The sequence below is a fragment of the Galleria mellonella genome, unplaced genomic scaffold (assembly GCF_026898425.1).
Source record: "Galleria mellonella isolate WM207_F2 unplaced genomic scaffold, CSIRO_AGI_GalMel_v1 utg149, whole genome shotgun sequence".
Taxonomy (NCBI): Eukaryota; Metazoa; Arthropoda; class Insecta; order Lepidoptera; family Pyralidae; genus Galleria; species Galleria mellonella.
Window position 1 is genome coordinate 318,222 of NW_026442000.1, and position 20,518 is coordinate 338,739.

General features: G+C 36.5%; 1 protein-coding gene across 2 annotated transcripts in view; it reads right to left on the reverse strand.

The window, feature by feature from the left end:
- LOC113517773 (fibrillin-2-like) overlaps positions 1-20,518 on the reverse strand; it is an 80,124-nt gene that overhangs the window by 49,416 nt on the left and 10,190 nt on the right. For both annotated transcript variants that reach the window (XM_052892059.1, XM_052892060.1), the window contains exon 2: positions 5,284-5,450. In XM_052892059.1, the coding sequence (XP_052748019.1) occupies positions 5,284-5,450 (167 nt within the window). The remainder of the gene's footprint in view (positions 1-5,283; positions 5,451-20,518) is intronic.

Genomic DNA, 20,518 nt, shown 5'->3' on the forward strand with positions numbered 1-20,518 from the left:
ATACTGGAATGTTATAATAAAAATGAGTATTTGTATCAGCCGTTAATTGTCCACTGCTGGACGTAACCTCGGAAAAGAAAGGGATGGCATATTCTATGCCAGGACCACAGGGAAAAATGTATAATTTAGAGTATTTCCTTAATACCTGAAAATGATATGTTAACTCCGCCTGCATACCAGTGTGCATTTACCATGGTACTGCTCATGTGTATAGGCGACGGTTATCACTATCCATCAGGTGGGCCGACAGCTTGTTTGCCATTCTAAGTTGTATAAAAAACTCACTAATGAGACAGAGTCAGTTGACCCATCGTAACGATTTCAACAAGAATTAACCACGATGGTTTCCAGGGCGAACCGTATGAAGATCGACCTAATAGAATAAATATATATATATATATATATATATATATATATATATATATATATATATATATATATATATATATATATATATATATATATATATATATATATATATATATATATATTGCACTTGTAAGTTACCTATAAAATAATCTATTTATGAATGTTGTGAGCAAGGGTGTATTACTATTTCATACATATTTCAAGAATACTATGGTTGATTGTAGCTTGGTACACAGATCAGTATGAAACCGTCGTGAGAGTAAATAATTTCTAATTTAAAACAAATCAATTCAGATTCGACAACTTGAATGTAACAACCCTAGCATGAGTAAAAGTAAAGTTAAAGTATCAAATAGATGTTCTATTTAATACTTTAACAATAATATGTTATAAATAAATAAATTACTATATATTACCTACCCCTAGCATAAAGAAAAGTTCATTAATAAAATATTTCATAAAAAAAAATATTTACTGCACGAGAAATTAGGGTGTTTAAACTTTAGCCAAACAACGTAGACTCTCCACAATATGTATGTAGTACAATATAATGCGTAATACATTAATTGCATTATAATTAAGTATATGAATCATCCAACAATTTATTTGAATAAAGAGCAAATGTATATTTGCTGAATAATAATGCCAATTTCAGCAAACACGCCTACAAACAAGTCAACGAACGATACAGAATTGTAACGTGACGTCACAGCGTGTGCTCCGAGCATCTAAGATAAATAATCAAAGCACCATCACGCTTCCTACTAGGGTCACCATCACAAATGAACAACGTGGACTTTACTTGGTGAAGAAAAAAGCGATTTCTAATCATGACAAAATTACGGAAACAATAGGAAAGTAACTCTATCGATCACAGTGAGAATTATCAAAATTATTTAGGTCACTTCAAATTTGACAAATGTATCGCGTTAATAATCCAAACACACTCAGAGAGGAGAAGGAATTGTTACTAATGAGAGATAAGGGCTCTATTGCTAGCAACATACCCAACCAAGTCGACATCCACGTGATTCCCCCTGCAAACCATCGTGCTGTATTAAAGTAAATTAAGTCTATTCTATTTTTCACAAAATCCATTTATTTTTCTTTACACATACCTACCATAACAATAGCAAAAAAATATAGCCCGTCTGATGGATAGCGGTTACTGTAACTCATATCTGCCAGGGGTATGTTATGTGCGTTGACAACTTTAAAGAAACCGAATTACGCCTTTTATAGAAAATCCCAAAAAAACGAACGAACATTTAAAAAATTATTTTGTACACGAGTATTTCAGTTGCATTAAAGTTTATTTTTAGCCGTACAAATTTAGAATAAAAGGCTGAATTTCCAGACTAATACGAACAGATAGTAACCCTACTTCCTACATAATGGCCGCACTGAACTTCAGGTTAGCGACAGCTAAAAATAATCAACATCAGGTATTCTGTTATGATAACCTTCTGGCCGAGAAGTTTTGATAATAAAATATAGCAACAGGCCTCGCGCAATTTGGATCGGGTGGTATTTTGTAGTAACAGATAAATAGGTCATATACTGGTGCCAATAGGAAACATTTTAGGATTATTTATTAATTTACTCTTTATTGCAGTACTTAAAGAATAATACAAAAAAAAGAGATAGATATATATATATATATATATATATATATATATATATATATATATATATATGTAAATTAATGCCACTTTTCGTTGTAATTTTATAACTCAAGAAGCTCACCTATCCAAACTACATTTTCAGGCTTTGTTCGGACTATTTAGTAGATGGTTTATGTGAAGTTTGCACGTTTGTCGAGCGGTTCTTCATTTATCACATTTTTTGTAACAAATGAATTCAATAAATGGCGGATCATTTTTTAAGATAGGGATTGTGCCGTCAAATAGAAACTTTTACAGTGTTGACAGTACAAGCATGTTGTTATGTCATTCATGCGGTCATTTCATTTTGGACGTGCTTCGATAGAAGCAAATTGTCAACAATAATTATTGCTTTGTGTTTATATTTTTAAACATATTGTTAAGTGCATTCATTTAAACGAATATTTTTTTGTTTAAATAAATGAATTTGATGTTAATTTTTTTTTTTATTATTATTATTTCACTTTATAAGTAGCGAAGCACGTACCGGCCGCTAGTACTCTTATGAAGTACAGAGTACAATAAAAAACATAAATAAAACTAGCTTTTTGCACGCTAAATCGCACATGTGAAATTCATTATACTCTAGAAATCTAGAATTCTAGAAGATTTCTATTTTATTAGTATTTTAAAAAGAATACAAATAAAATGATCTATTTTAGATGACAAGATCTTCTAGAAGAAGATATCAAAATACGTTAGACCTCCAGGAACGCAACTGTTAAAACTTTCGTTGTAAAACGCTTTTTACGACAGCTACGAAAAATAAATGGAAATTTTCTTAGGGATATTCTCGAATAAACTACAACTATTTCCTTCAATTTAATTTTATTTCTGTACTTATAATAAATCTGTAGAGAGGTCAATTCTGTACATGATAATATATTTCCAAAATAACTATCAGGGCGTGATTAGTGATCGATACTGATGCCAAAAATGCAATCAGTAAAATTTTTGCCTGTCTGTCTGTCTGTATGTTCGTTATAGAAACAAAAACTACTCGATGGATTTTAAGAAAACTTGGTACAATTATTCTTCATACTCCTCGGCAGGTTATAGTATACTTTTCATCACGCTACGATCAATAGGAGCAGAGCAGTGAAGGGAAATGTTGGGAAAACGGGAGAAATTACTCCATTTTTAAGCTCCCCTCGCGTGTACAGCCTTAATGGCCACTTTTTAAAATGTAAAAATGTCCACCCGTGCGACGCCGAGACGGGCCGCTAGTCAACAATATTTTCAGTCGTAGTTTAAGACTAGGCGTCACTGTACGATATGCCCAAGTATTGGGTTATTTATTTATTTTATTACTCTTTAACGAAACCCTCGAGTGTTGATTTTACACCCATAAAGGTCTGGTGCAGTCACTGCAGTTGTATTGTCGAGCCTTCTCTGCAATACTACAAGAGGCATGCGACAGAAAGTGCACGCACGGCAAACATCCGCTTTTGGTAAACTTTACTAATGGGATCGCAAACAGACCGTTGTCTCGTCATTAGTGCTAAATACTGAAAAGCAAATATAGTGCAAAATAAAGAAGAAGAACTTGCAACTTTTTAAACGCAGCAAGTTTAAGTGTTTTTTATAATTTACCGTAGTATTTTTTTTATACAACTTAGAATGGCAAACAAGCTGACGGCCCACCTGAAGGAAAGTGATAACCGTCGCCTATAGACATGAGCAGTACCATGGACATAACAGAGTATACTGTTTCGCCCCCATGCGTTGCTATTCCTGAGAACTCAGATGTTATTCCGCTGTACCCTGTAAATTCATTGCCATATCCCACCCTTCAAACCGAAACACAGCCATACAAACACAACTGCTTCACGGTTGAAACACGCATGGAACAGAGGTACCCAAGCAAACGACTTTTGTACAAAGTCTCCCTCTAGTAAAAAGAAAAAAGAAGGAAAAACGTCACGGGAAAGGCCACTGACCTACCTTTTTTTGCTTACTAATGCCTTCATTAGTTTCATTCTAAACAACGAGACAGCTTTGTCTGATACTTAGAATGGTAAATAAGCTGCCGGCTCACCTGATGGACATTGATAACCGTCACCTATAGACATGAACAGTACAGGACATGACAGAATATACCGAGATGTCAGTAAATCTGTCAAGCGTTGCCATGCTTGGAAGACTAGGAGATAACGAGTTCCGCGCAGTGAATATGAGGGTGGGCCTTATGTGGAAGAATGTGAGCAATGTGGGTAGCGTGGCGACGCACGCGCATCGCCGCGGACGTGCGATGCATTCTACGCAATGTTGATACAGATGTTACGCGCCCGCGGGACTCTCACGCGCGCATATCCAACACTGCGCAAGATTCGACGCGTGAACAACTTGAATACGTAATTAACAAAATATACGACATAAATTTTAGCAACATTATGAAGCTTCATATTTCTTCGCAAGAAGAAGTTGCTTGCTCCATAAAAACGGTAAATTCAGTCAATCGTCACAAAATTAAATCAACACTGTTAACTTTTAGACTTTTAGACCAGAGGGAGACTTTGTACAAAAGTCAATTGCTTGGGTACCTCTGTCCCATTCGTGTTTCAACCGTGAAGCAGTTGTGTTTGCATGGCTGTGTTTCGGTTTGAAGGGTGGGATATGGCGTGAATTTACAGGGTACAGAGGAATAACACCTGAGTCCTCAGGAATGGCAACGCATGGGGAGTATTATGGGCGAAACAGTATACTCTGTTATGTCCATAGTACTTCTCATGTCTATAGGCGACGGTTACCACTTTCCATCAGGTGGGCCGTCAGCTTGTTTGCCATTCTAAGTTGTATAAAAAAAGAAAAAAAACTTTCACGTTGCGTGTTTTATGCTTTAAATTTTAAAGTATGATAATTTAACTGAATTATCTCGACGTTCCGTAAAAGGCAACTAAGGGAGGGCTTTCAAAACATCTCCAAAGCCTAGCTGCGGTCGCCAATCCGTCTACCAAGTGTGGCAACTACTGGCAAAACCCCCTAAGGGGGAGCAGCTTATGTTCAGCAGTAAACAGTTAAAAGCTGATATGATAATAATAATAATGATGAGATGGTTAAACCATTTATCACTAATTTTGTCGGTCCGTCTATATGATTGTGCAAAAATTACTGCACCAAATTGAATGTGGTTTTCACAGTTGTATTCCTATAAGTCTAACATAGAAACTAGTGTCTTCTACTACATCTACTTCTAAAATCCATGCGTATGAAGCAATGGGCAAAAAGCAATAAAAGATACAATGCTCACCCAACAAATTGCGAGTGCATGCGGTCGTCGAGCGTGCGCGGGCCGCGCGGCCAGTGTCGCGCGCGCGGCGCCCGCGTGCTCGGCTGGTACGGCTCCGCGCCGACGCACGCGCACACCACCACCAGCGCCGCCAGCAACCGCAGCAATGTCATCTTGGCACCATCACCCTGCGACCAACAACATGCAGCTTTTCATCCAGTCTTTACCAACAAATTTAAATTTAATTCTTTTTGCATGCCTTTGTTTCGGTTTGAAGGGACACCTTGATCCTCAGTAATAACAACGCATAAAAAGTATCATAGGCGACATATTATTCTCTATTTTGTCCATGGTACTGTTTATATCTATAGGTGACGGTTACCACTTTCCATCAGGTGGGCCGTCAGCTTGATTGACATTCTACATTGCATAACAAAACAATTGTACGGGATCATATCGACATCCTTATTATCCTTTTAAGAATAAGTAATGTTCCCAAAGGACCATAGATTGATAAACGATAAAAAAGAATTAAGCATCCTCTACAACCTAAAACAAAAAACAGCAAACGTAATGCAGGACTTTGAAAGGTCTTTGACATACTAAAAGTTCTTAAACGACAATGCTGAGGGATAGGATAAACTCGTCTACAGCAGTGGCAAGCAACAGGTAAGACTCATAATTGATGCTTTAACTGGACACATGTCGGTAAGGCATATACTATTAAAGATAAGTCCGTCTGCGTACATACTGTGCTGATTGTATAGTGAGGGATCGGTATCCAAGAAACACCTGATGTTCAACTGTGATTCGTTGACAAGTGTGCGTAGAACTACTCTAGTGTCTACTGGCTTACCCGGAGCTAGGAGATTATAGATCTTAAAACGCATTATATGTAAATCCCTTCAACATATATAGGATCTATAAAATTACAGTATAAGGAAGGGGGAAACACAGAAGATTCCAATGGATCGGCGTGCATCAATTTATCTGACCCCATACGCGAATATAAGACGAGGCCCTCTACAAATACCTACAACACACCCAGCTTTTAGATATCGATTCAATCCTATAAGAAGACATTATACAATGGTATCTGGATAGATCTATCACTGGTGTTTCTACCGCCAAATAGCTGTGTTTTATCAATCAATTTTAAAAATAAGGAAATTTTAAGTTTATTACTTTATAATTCAATTAGTTACAAACCGATTTGAAATTCTATTTTTAACTGAAACTGACCACGGTTGAACTTTGATCCTCCCCGAAAGAGAGGTTTTGCCATGTTGAGTAGTTGCCATGTTTGGCAGGCGAGTTGGCAACTGAAATTGAGTTTTGGTGATGTTTCAAAAAAGACGCTGTTGCCCATCCCTCTATTATTTAGATCCCTTAGATTGTCTCTTATGACATCCACAGAGAAGGAAGGAGTGGCCCATTCTGTGCCCGAATCACATAACACCAACATAACAATATTACCGATCAATTAACAAAAAATATTTATTTAAATTCACTTCTTTAATCAAAGGTTAAACTAAAGAAAAACATATCAACCGATAGACTCGAATAACATTCTTATCTGGCAGAGCATGTGCATTTGTTTTGGAACACCGAGGTCAGAGCTAAATATAATAATAATGTTGACCCAGTTCATTAATTAGGTTACAACTTTTTAATCATTCGATTCATTCAGATGTTTCAAATACGCGCCGTTTGATTCCCAATTAATTATGATATAATTACACGATATCAACAGTAAACGGTAGAAAAAAAATCTAATGAAGTCCATACTAATACCAAATACTGACACAATGAAGCGGAAGAGATTTTATTATGTTACTTAGAATGGCAATCTGACGGCCCACCTGATGGAATGTGGTAACCGTCGCCTATAGACATGAGCAGTAGCATGGACATAACAGAGTATACTGTTTCGCCCATGATACCCCCCATGCGTTGCCATTCCTGAGGACTCAGGTGTTATTCCTCTGTACCCAGTAAATTCACGCCATATCCCACTCTTCAAACCGAAACACAGCCATGCAAGCACAACTGCTTCACGGTTGAAACACGAATAGGACAAAGGTACCCAAGCAATCGACTTTTGTACAAAGTCTCCCTCTGGTAACATATTTATTAGTAACAGAAGTTTAATTTTACATTGGCAACTACTTGTGTAAATGGATATTATTTCATCTTACATATCACCCTATTGTAAGTCACATTTTTCAATGCCATATATAAATGTGGAGCCCTTCCCTTAATTTTTTTAACTTATGCCCCTATCTGACGAAATATTAAATAAATTTATTAAAGATTAAAACAAAGTAATTCCGAATTCCACCAAATGCCAATAATGTCCAACACCAAAATATATCTAGCGATCATTTATTGTTTATCTGCGAGTAATTTTTTTTTTATAGAATTTTTTTCGTGTATCGTACATAATAAATAATTTGTCTATCTTATCAAGAATAGATTTAGATAAATCTAAAATATCTAAATGGTAAATGACAAATCACAGTAGTAATTGGTATAGGTGGCGATAGCGGCGCCCGCGCAGGCCGCGGCGGCAGGGCGGGGGTCAAGGAATCTGTGCCGAAATGATAACGGGGGGCGACGACCCACCCGCGCCCGCGGCTCTACAGCGCTTCGAACAGCGTTGTTAGATTTGGTATTCTCTTCGCAATTTTGGGTAAAAAAATATGTTTGTAATATTTTTGGAGAAAATAAAATTGGCTTGGAGAAATCAGAATAATTTCTTTTAACAATTTTAGCACTTGTGGACTGTATAGAGGAATATAAATACAATAAAATATATGAATGAAGATAACAGAACAGAGGATGAGATCAAAGAAGTAGGCAGTAAGATAAGCTGGAATAAGAACGGGAAGGAATGGTTTTCTTTTATCGTTCACTTTGTGATACATGGCAAAACGTAGTGACAAACATTGCTAATTTGAATTGATTTTAATACGAATTTAAACAATAAAATTAATACTTTACTAGTAACCTAATTATTCTGGGGGAAAGGGATTGTTAGTAATGGAGACTGAGAATCCTATTGCTAGCATATACCCAACCAAGTCGACCTCCTCGCGGTTCCCCTGGAAACTATCATGGTTAATTCCTGATAAATTCATCATGATGGGCTAACTGGCCTGTTTTCATTCTCATCTATCACCCTTCACTGGTGCTTCGCCAGCGTATCCCGTTAGCGCAGGCGGGGTTACCATACCATTTTCAACCATCAAAAAAAATCCTAATTATTCTTAGCTATTTTAAAATGAACACAAAAATATCGTTGATTTTTTAAATATACAATCGAAAGTCATTTACTTTGTGATGTGTATTAAAGTGTTAATATTTCGCGCAGATTTATACTGAACATCAGTAATACTTGTAGCATAATGTCGGTATCAAGGATCAAAGTTAAACAGGAGCATCAGCCGATCAATCTGGCCCGTGAGTCACGATAAAATTGCCCGCCCACGCGTGCGCGCGCGCATTGACTACCTATACTCCCTACACCCAACGCTCCTATAGCGTCACGCTCGTACTAGTTGCCTGACACTGATATGAATGAGCAGGATATTTCTAAATTGAGACAACATTATTGTTGTAATTAGAAAGTGCAGTTAGAATAGAAATAGAAATAATAGAGGATAGAATAGATCGTAACACTCAGTGTTTTATACCGAGAGATATATAATTATATATATATATATATATATATATATATATAATATAGAAATATACTAATATTATAAATGTGCAGTTTGTTTGTTGCCTCTTAGCGCCTTAACGGCTGATTCAATTACTATGAAATTTGGTATAAACATACTAAAATGATATAAATGTATACAAAATTGAGAAGAAAATAGACTACTATTTATACTGGTCAGTGAACACAGAAAAGTATTAAAAGAAATAGTTGTAACAAATTGCTCTTTCAAATTCATATGGAGATATAACTAATTCCATGTGGGTACATACACATACACTCTGACATCCATAAATATTTCCAAAATAACTGCTTAATAGATGGCGGGACATATAAATTAGATTTTATTTAAAACTCTGACAATGTCGTTCATGTGACGAATTTTTATATTTTCCTATAAAAATGAGATAATTAGAAGTAAAAAAATATCCTACATGTCAACCCACGTTATACCTTACCAACATACATACAACACAATCTAGTTACCGTTTTATTATACGTATAGATTTGTGGACCTAAATTTATGGACCTCCATATTTCAATTCGGTGCTCAAAAACTCCTCTGCGGTGAGTATTCCCTTATAAAAACATGGACAAAATAAACAGAGAGCATCCTCAACAAGCACGAATGAATGGCCTTAAACGAACTTTCTACGAACACTCCAGCGCAGCGGCCGTATGACCCAAATCGACTGTGCTGGGGCGTAGAGTAAACAAATCCTAAAAAATAAGTCCACGCATAACAAAACATGGCCAATACTTAAATCGTGTGACCCAAATAAATATAATAAGCCTGGGATTACAATTTTGAGATATGTTTTTAAAGTGTTTTCATAGGGACTGCCAACATTTAGGGTTACTTCATTACTCCTTCGTCTTTCGAAAACGAGCAAATGTATAGCAATACTTTTTCTGTAATATAAAATAGCAAACAAGCTGACGGCTAATGTGATGGAAAATAGTAACCGTCACCTATAAATATAATAGCAACATGGACATAACAAAATAGTCTGTGATGTAGATGGCACCCCTAATACGTTGCCATTTCTGAGGACTAAGATGACTAGCAAGGCACCAATGATGGATGATTGATGAGGATGAAAACAGGCCAGTTAGCCCACCATGATGAATCCATCAGGAATTAACCATGATAGTTTCCAGAGGGAACCGCGTGGAGGTGGACCTGATTGGGTACATTGCCAGCAATTGGATTCTCAGTCTTCATTACTAACAATCCCTTTCTCCCCTACCATTCAATTATCACCCATTAAAAAAAAACAGATCGATCTCCTCGCAATTCCTTCGGGAAACCATCGTAGCTAATTTTTAATGAATTAGTCACGATGGGCCAACCTGGTTCATCTTCCTCTGTCATCTCTCACTGGTACCCCGCCAGGGTATATCGATAATGCAGGCTAGCAATTGCATTCAAGTTGTTTCCATAGTTGCTAAATTTTACATATATATCTACATGGCAAACCAAGAACAAACTTAGCTCGTATAAATTAGTTTGAAGGCAAGATTAAAGTAGGTGTAATACCTAATTGCCCGTGTATCTGGCGTGTTAACTGCAATTTATCATATCAAATTGGTGGTTGCTGTATCGTTGGCACTTATTATAACATGCCAATATTTTTTCTCAATTGGCATATAATAAAGATATTGGGCGTCGTAATATTTATTTGCCTGTCACTAATTTATAGTCTAGTTATTTTATTTCAGCAATCGTAAAATGCGATTTTAAACTTTGTTTATTGATAATATAGGTGTTAAAATAAAATAAAAAATATCAAAACCGTTTCGCACGTAATTAGTACACTGGTATTATAAAACAAATTATATTTTAATATGTGGGTATCAACGACTGGAACCACTTGGTAGAGTTTTGAATCTATTTTGTCTATTAAAACATTTATATTTTACATATAAGTGGCAAGTCTATAGGCGACGGTTACCACTTTCCATCAGGTGGGCCGTCAGCTTGTTTGCCATTCTAAGTTGTATAAAAAAAATTAAACATATACGCTTAACTGTCATTGTCATTATATAAAAAAAAAAAAGAATTAAATCTGTTAAAACTATCTTATTCTATCTGTTCTCATTTAACCAAAGGTTGTCTGTAAGAAATTGCCTTAGCGATAAGACCGCCTATTGTACCTACGCCTATTATAATGTACATTTTGATCTGTACTCCATGCTACTGTATTTCACTTGAATTGTTTATATGTCATTGTTTAATTTTATGTTTTTACTGCAATAAAGAGTTAAATAAATAAATAAATAAACTATTAGATTGCATACGTGTATCATCAATCATCCATATTATCCAATGATGTGTCCATAAACATAACGACAATGACCAATGTCGCGTGTCAACCGGGATGGTTCAGCGTGAACAAATGATGAGTTACGACGTGTCACCGCGGGCAACTGTTGACACGCGCATACATTCAGTACATAAAATTGAATTTGATGACGTGCGTGTGCGCACGCTTTGAAATACAGTGAACGCTCTATACAAGCAACTCATTTGTACCAATTTCAATAAAAAAAAAATCTTATTGGGAAAAGTTGCTTACAAGGAAAAAAGGAGTATAAAAATACTTACCGTCTGGAAAATATTTTTACTTATTTCTTTTCCTAACTAAGCTGAGTAGAATAAGTAAAATATAAAGAATGTTGCTTATAGAGAGGTTGCTTATATAGAGCATTCACTGTGATAAGTTTCATCCATTCATTTATACACTTGCTATCTTCACGCTATTTCCCTCACGGGATAGACAATTAAAAATAACATTAATAATAAATAATAAACATTACCAGAGGGAGACTTTGTACAAAGGTCGATTGCTTGGGTACCTCTATCCCATTCGTGTTTCTACCGTGAAGCAGTTGTGTTTGCATGACTGTGTTTCGGTTTGAAGGGTGGGATATGGCGTGAATTTACAGGGTACAGAGTAATAACATCTAAGTCCTCAGGAATGGCAACACATGGGGGGTATCATGGGCGAAACAGTATACTCTGTTATGTCCATGATACTGCTACCGCTCCATGCTCCATTCCATTTTCACCCATTAAAAAAAATCATCGATGTAAAATTTCATTTCATATCAATTATGTGATAAAATAACACCTAAGCCGGTAATATTTTTTCGCAACCAATTCATGTTTTCTTCAAATAATAGAAGCACGACTCATTGTATTGCTTCTATTGTATTTAATAATACATATTATAAATAGTAGCAGGCACATTTTATACAACTTTATTATGGACATAAATTACTCAATTAGAACCGTACACATAAATCAAAGAGTATTTGGTAAACCAATTAAACCCACGCGGAAATCGAACCGCAACTGTAGTATTAAACGAGGTGATTTTGCTCAGTAAAAAGTAGCAAATTTAATGTTAGCAAAATTAATAATTGCTAATCTCACTACTCCGTGTTATTTAACCGTGTGGTCCCGGCATAGAATAGGCCACAACTTCCTTTACCGTGTGTAAAGTAAGAGACGACTAAGGAAGCCCGAGGGATGGGCAGCAGCGTCCCTCTTAAAACATCTCCAAAGCCTAACTGCGGTTGCCAATCCGCCTGCCAAGCATGTTATCTACTGGCAAAACCCCCCAAGGGCGAGATTTATGTTCAGCAGTGGACAGTTAAAAGCTGATATGATGATGGTTAATTTAATTAACGCGACGTTATATTATTATTAGTACCTAGATATTTATTACTATCCCTTTGCAATGACTAAAATTTTGCTCCGCCAAAGAAAAACAGTTGTCTAAATCGTAACAAAATTAATATGAAACAAACATAGGAACTGATCACATAGCTCGAAGAACCGACAACCAATAGTGAAGAAAGGTTCTTGAGTGACGACCCTGTATGGACAAACGCAGTGTAAGACGACCTCCTACTATATGGAGTGACAACTCAAATGCATTACAGGGTCAGTGGATTCAGGTGGCTCAGGACCGTTCCTTACTGTAATCTATGAGAGAGGCCTATGTACAGCAATGGAGAAATAATGTCTGATATGATGAAACATGCGAGCATAACCTATCGATTAGAAAAAGAATGACCAAAATCGGTACAGAATTGGCTAACGATATCATATGATATGATGTTTTTATTGAATTAAATTTAGTCACGAAGTCCTTTTTCGCAGAGCAAAATGTACATACATACATACATACATATCTGTCACGCCTGTCTCCCATTAGGGTAGACAGAAACAATGAAACGCCAAATGCTTCGATTCAAACAAACCTCTTTCGCTTCTTCCACATGCAAAATGTGTTATATAAAATATTAACATTTTTTTTTTCCGTATAAATTTATGAACATCCGAGTGGTGCGATCATATTCAGCTGATTACACTCACCTCTGTTGGTAACTGTGCCATTTGTGACCTCTAATGACCTTTGTCTTTATTTATGTAAACACAATGAGGAATGTGTGCTATATACTTGTTTTAAATTGCTATACATTACACTAGCTTGTTGCCAGCTACTGCGTACGCGCGGATTTCAGAACTAGGTAAAGCAACTAAAGTAATAAAGTAATCCTAAGTAGATCGCTTCTATGTTACTATAAAACATACACGGTATTTTAAGTTAGACCTTCAGGAATGCAACTGTGAACCGAATCCTATATAATTAAATTTTGTTCCATGTTTCCGTAACAAACGTACAGACAGACAAATAGACAGACAAACAAGAATTCTAAAAAATATCCTTTTGTCTTTTATTTATTTATAGCAAGGCAACACAGATTACAAATTAATACATTAATAAAATAAATATTACATAAAACAGCATTAAATTTGCACTCCAACAACTGCTCTGCATAACATTCGATATTAGAAATATTAGAAGAATGCCGGCTATAGATTTAAAGTAAAAAATTGGCAGCCTTAATGTAACATTGCAAGGATTGTTGGAAGATATCAAGCTCCTTGCATACATTGTTATATTTTCTGCACATGCGGATAATTGGATTGTGATACGATACATTATTATTACAAATCGGTATATAAAATAATTTTTGTATTCTTTTATTACCTGTACGAAATAAAACAAGCCTCAACAATGTGCTAGTGTCCCATTTATAATTTATTATTTTATAAAGAGTAATGAAATCAGACATAGATCTTCTATTTATAAGAGAATTAATGTTAAAGTGTCAAATTTACTGTTTATATTTATTATTATTATTATTTCAGTTAACTGTCCACTGCTGGACATAAGTCTTCCCCATAAGGAAAGTTTTGCTAGTAGTTGCCACGCCTGGCAGGCGAGTTGGCAATCGCAGTTAAGCTTATAGAAATGTTTTAAGAGGGACGCCGCTGTCCATCCCTCGCACTGCCTTAGTCGCCTCTTACGACACCCAAGGGAAAGGAAGGGGTGGCCTATTCTATACTGGGACCCACACGGCGAATTATATAAAGCTAATACAAAATACTAATTTATCTTGCTATCTATCGACCCGTACGAAACCGGAGCGGAGTACTAGTCGCTAGTACACTTATAAGCTAGATTCCTCCGCTCCCTCTACCGTTCATCAACAGAAACGCATCACAATCGAGTGGAGTGCCCCCAATTGAGCGGTTATTAACGTCTCGAGATCTAACGATGCACCGCGCCACGACTCACAGGCAAACAAACGGGCGTGCGCGGGCGCAGGGCGCAGCGCGGTTCAATCGGACCTCGTTATCTTTGATGCACTCAACTGTGGGATACATTGTGGAAACGTTTCTTAATTAGGTTTTGAGGATACCCATTCATTTATAGGCGATAAACACTTAGACGTGTTGGTAGCCATTTATAGATGCCAGTCCCATTGATAACAATATACCCTGTCAGGTCGACCTCCACGTGGTTCCCCTTGGAAACCATCGTCCTGAATCCCAGGTGTATCCATCACGATGGGCTGGAGGAAAGGGATTGTTAGTAATGGGGTCAAGTAGCCCCATTACTAGCAATATACCCTGTCAGGTCGACCTCCACGTGGTTCCTCCTGGAAACCATCGTGGTTAATTCTAGTTGAATTCGTCACGGTGGGCTAACTGATCTGCTTTCATCCTCACTTGTCATCCTTCACTGATGCCCCACCAGTGTATACCGTTAGCGCAGGCGGGGTTGCCATTCCATTGTCACCCATTAAAAAAAACTATTCATACGTATTTATTTATACGTAGTTACTTGGATATCTATGAAATATTTACTTTAAATGAATGAATGAATGAAAGAAAAAGTATACTTTAATTGCATTATACAATATAGGGAATAAGCAGGACAATAAATGTAACGATACAGTTGTATAAGTACAACAAGGCCGTCTTATTGCTGAGAGCAATCTTTTCAAGACAACCTTAAGGTAATGGACTAATTGTTGTACAAGTAGGTAATATTGTATAATTAATAAAGTGGCTACTCATTACCCGCGACTTCTTCCATGTGACCCGGATAAAAAGTAGCCTATATTCTTTCGTTCCAAATACTACGTGTAAATATACCAAATTTAATTTCGATAGGTCGAGCCGTTACGGAGTTTTGGAATAACAAACAAACTCACTATTACAGTTATAATGTTAACATAGATTGCATAACGTTAAAAGATCGTACAAATGGCGAACATAATGCCTTATGGCATTCATTCTTTACCGGTTAACCATTAAACAAAGCGATTGTTGGGCGATGGTGGCAGAGAGACAGTAGGTTAGAATTCCACCACTCATTTCTGTAGGCAACCCGGGTGAATCGTATTATACATCCACTAATCTTTGATTTATATAAAAATTGATTAAAGCACTTACAGAAGTCAACAGCGAAATATTAACCTTCAATTTTTTTTCATGCAACTTAGAACGGCAAACAAGTTGACGGCCTACCTGATGGAAAGTGGTAACCGTCGTCTATAGACATGAGCAGTGCCATGGACATAACAGAGTACTGTTTCGCCCATGATACCCCCCATGCGTTGTCATTCCTGAGGACTCATGTGTTATTTCTCTGTACCCAGTAAATTCACTGCCATATCCCATCCTTCAAACCCAAACACAGACATGCAAACACAACTATATGTACCAGAAGCGTATCGTTTAAATATGATTGTATATATTCTTTGATAGAAATGTAGATTGTCGATTCTCCTGAATTAGTATGAACGATGTTACGAGATAAAAGTTGGTTTCTAGGGAGAACCGCGTGGAGGTCAACCTGATAGAGAATAATGCTGTAGACCCCATAGGGGTTGTTAAAACCCATTACTAACAATCCTTTTCCTCCTTGTAACGATTGCAGACGCTGTGTTTTGTGTTAATAAACAAATCGCTTGAAATTGGTTGAACCGATTCTATTGTTTTAGCGTATAAAATATTTATAAAAAGAATAATATTTCGTCGTATAACAACTAGTCTTGAATAAATATTATAATACATAATAAAATAAAAAAATATATTTATAAATTAAATCTCTAGACTGCAACTACGAGAGGATCAAATAAATAATTTAATTCACAGATCAAGAACGAATCACCACCCATCCATAATTTAAACCACAACGTCAACGCAAGTACAGCCAACATCAGAACATTGCATTAGAACTAACCGCATGTTTATAAAGTATTAAAATAAATAACCTAATATTTCACATTCACTTACATGTTAAGGGCATGTATAATTTATATATAACATGTACAAAAAACAAATATTTTTTAACATATTAAGAAAAAAAAATTGACGTTAAAAAATTAAAGTTTTGACATTATATATGGTATGTTATATGGTGTATGTAAATAGTTAATAAATATTAATAAAATAAAATAATGCGTCAATGGAAATAAATTCTCATACATATGTATAGCTTTTTTTTTATACAACTTAGAATGGCAAACAAGCTGACGGCCCACCTGATGGAAAGTGGTAACCGTTGCCTATAGACATGAGCATACTGTTTAGCCCATGATACCCCCCATGCGTTGCCATTCCTGAGGACTCAGATGTTATTCCTCTGTACCCTGTAAATTCACGCCATATCCCACCCTTCAAACCGAAACACAGCTGCTTCACGGTTGAAACACGAATGGGACAGAGGTACTCGAGCAATCGACTTTTGTACAAAGTCCCTTTTATAATTATATTATATTATATTATATTATATTATATTATATTATATTATATTATATTAATAATAATTTCCAAATTTATAAAAACCTTGTTACATAGAATCTGTTACCAGTTACATATTTTATTTTATTTAAATATATAAAACATGAACTAATGGAAACTGATACGCAATAAACTAACATATATTGTTTAGTCAATTTAAAAAATAATTAAATACTACTATATGATTACTAGCTATATTTTATTGTAAACCATACATGCACCGGACAGGATCTCAAACCAATTTTATTAATTGACATTCCTAATTATGGACGCTCTAGCAACATAATTAATTACTGCACGCATAATCAATTGGAGAGCTTTTAATAGATTAATTATTGTTATAAAATTAATTTATTAACTAAAGAATAATAGGATACGGCTATAAGGTACTTGATAATTTATCATTTTTAAATAAATTAAAAAGTATAATTTCTTGCTTCGACTATATTTTTTGTGAATTGAACAGTATTGTGAATCAATCAAGATGTAGTAATATACATACGAGGTTTGTCCGGAAAGTACGTATAAAAGTTTTTTAAAAATTTTATTTTACAATTATTCAGGTAAATCAATTTTATCCCCTTCAAAGTACTCCCCCTGTGACATAATGCACTTGTGCCAACGCCGTTTCCACTGTGAGAAGGCTCCTTGAAAGTCCTCTGGTTGTAGGTTTCTCAGCTGCCCCGTCGTAGCTTTTTTTATCTCATTTATGTCCTCCAAATGCCGCCCCCGAAGTACCAATTTGGTTTTTGGGAACAAGAAGAAGTCACATGGGGCCAAATCCGGCGAATAGGGGGGGTGTTCGGTCACCGTAATGGAATTTTTACTCAAAAACTCACGGAACGATCTTGGCGCAAATTTTTTTCATTTGAAGTTCGTTTCTTAGAATTTCGTGGACCACGGTTTTGCCCAAATTAAGCTCTTCAGCCACCTGTCTGACCGTTAAACGACGGTCCCCATTAACACAAGTTCGAATTCTTTCCACGTTTTCGTCGGAATGTGAAGTGGAAGGACGTCCTGAACGTGGGTCATCTTGAACGCTTTCTCGGCCCTCTCTGAATCTTTTTAGCCACTTGTGGACGGTTGGTTCCTTCACAGCATCATCCCCATAAACTGTTCTGAGATCGGCAAAAATTTCACGGCCATTCTTGCCGAGTTTCGAGAGAAACTTGATTACGACGCGCTGCTCTTCAACGGAAGCGGGCTCCATGCCGACGGGGTTTCGTTAAGAGGTAACTTCACAGATGGCGTGACAAGCCAGTTCGCACCGCACGGCGGTCAGACCAGAACTGAAGCATTGTTAGGGACATAAGGAAGGGGTCCTGCGCTTACCTGGCCTCCCCACTCCTCTTTCTCGCATTCCAGAACACTTTTATACGAACTTTCCGGACAGACCTCGTATCTTGGTCCCTATTATCTGCAGACCAAGCATAATTAATCTAGTTCTAAAGAAATCGGGAAAATGAGTGAACAAATTTCAAAATACTCGTATTCGAGTTAACGTTCAGGGTGAATTCTCATCCATTCTATCTTACTTAATCCTACTTCTTACTAATGTTATAAAGTCTTAGACGCCGTGTGGTCCCGGCATAGAATGGACCACCCCTTCCTTTCCCGTAGGCGTCGTAAGAGACAATTAAGAACACTTAATAGTCGAGGGATGGGCAGCGTCCCTCTTTGTACATCATCAAAGCTAAACTGCGGTTGCCAACCCGCCTGCCAGGCGCGGCAACTACTGGAAACTCCCCCAATAGGGGGAGGAGAGTTATGTTTAGCAGTGGACACAAATGTTATAAACGTAAAAGTACGTACCTAACAATATTTGAATGTTTGCTACTGACGTTTAAATTTAATAAATTTAATTTAATAAATACAGTTCGAACGATAAATACGGATCGAATTAGCAATGAGGAGGTCCTGCTTAGGGTTAAGGAAAAACGACAAATTATTAGAACTATTAAGGACAGAAGGGGAAAAATGTTAGGACACTTGATACGACACGACGAACTTATGAACATTATAATAGAAGGTAAAATAGAAGGAAGAAGGGGGAGAGGGAGACCGAGACATAGTTACATCAGGCAGATCAAGGAAGGAGTTGGTGTCGTGTCGTATCAAGAGGTGAAGAGACTCGCTGAAAATCGTAGTGAGTGGCAAGAGCTCCACCGACAAGAGCGCAGCTCTTAAATGGATAGATAGAAATACAGTTCATCTGTGTGTCAGACAAGATCTTTTAAGAACAGTATTTGTATAACAAACTACGCAGTTTACACTTATAATTCTGTGAAAACTTACACACTTATTTAGATTTTATTCATACGAGAACTTCACGTGAACTAGTTACACCTTAATCGACTCTTTTTAGCATAATTAATGACAGCAATGCGAGCATACGAATGATTCGCTGAACTAAAGGATAGTGGAAAAGAATTTAGTATCACTTAGACCGCAATAACTCGGTGAATCTTACTAAACAAAATGGTAACTGAACCATGTCTGTACATGGATGGTATTTAAATATAAAATATACCAGAGGGAGACTTTGTACAAAAGTCGATTGCTTGGGTACCTCTGTCCCATTCGTGTTTCAACCGTGAAGCAGTTGTGTTTGCATGGCTGTGTTTCGGTTTGAAGGATGGGATATGGCGTGAATTAGCGGGCAGAAATAAAGTTTTAAATAAACATTTATCATACAAATACGTGATCATTGGCCATTATAGAGATCACTGCGTGTACGCACTGAGCAGTCGTTACACAAACAGTTATAATAGGGCTTAACACCCGAAACTAGTTAGTCATTTGATTTACGTTAACCATCGATCAATCACTTGTCCGATGTCGATGATTGTGCACCGGGCGCCTTGCTGTCTGCATTCAGAGAATGCACGGGGTCGATGACATTTGTCGAACATTTTCTATACTCTCACTATACCTATATATTACGTAGATATATGTACATAATATATTACTATTTGTGATATTTGTACTCTATCAAATACGTTAAAAAATTATAAAAATGTATATCATAAAAAAGCCAACACTAGTCTTAACAAAATTTACAATATAAACAACAAGGAAGAAAAAAAGAATTACAACCAGTTAACCAACTCTCCAACTAGCTCTCTGATAATCGAAAACATCGTTATCAATCAAATAGATATTTTTTATTGTATGAAAATGGTATGGTAACCCCACCTACGCTGGCGGGGCAACAGTGAAGGGTGATCGATGAGGATGAAAACAGGCCAGTTAGCCCATCATGATGAATTCATCAGGAATTAATCATGATAGTTTCCAGGGAGAACCGCGTAGAGGTCGACCTGGTTGGATATATTGCTAGCAATGGGATTCTTAGTCTCCAT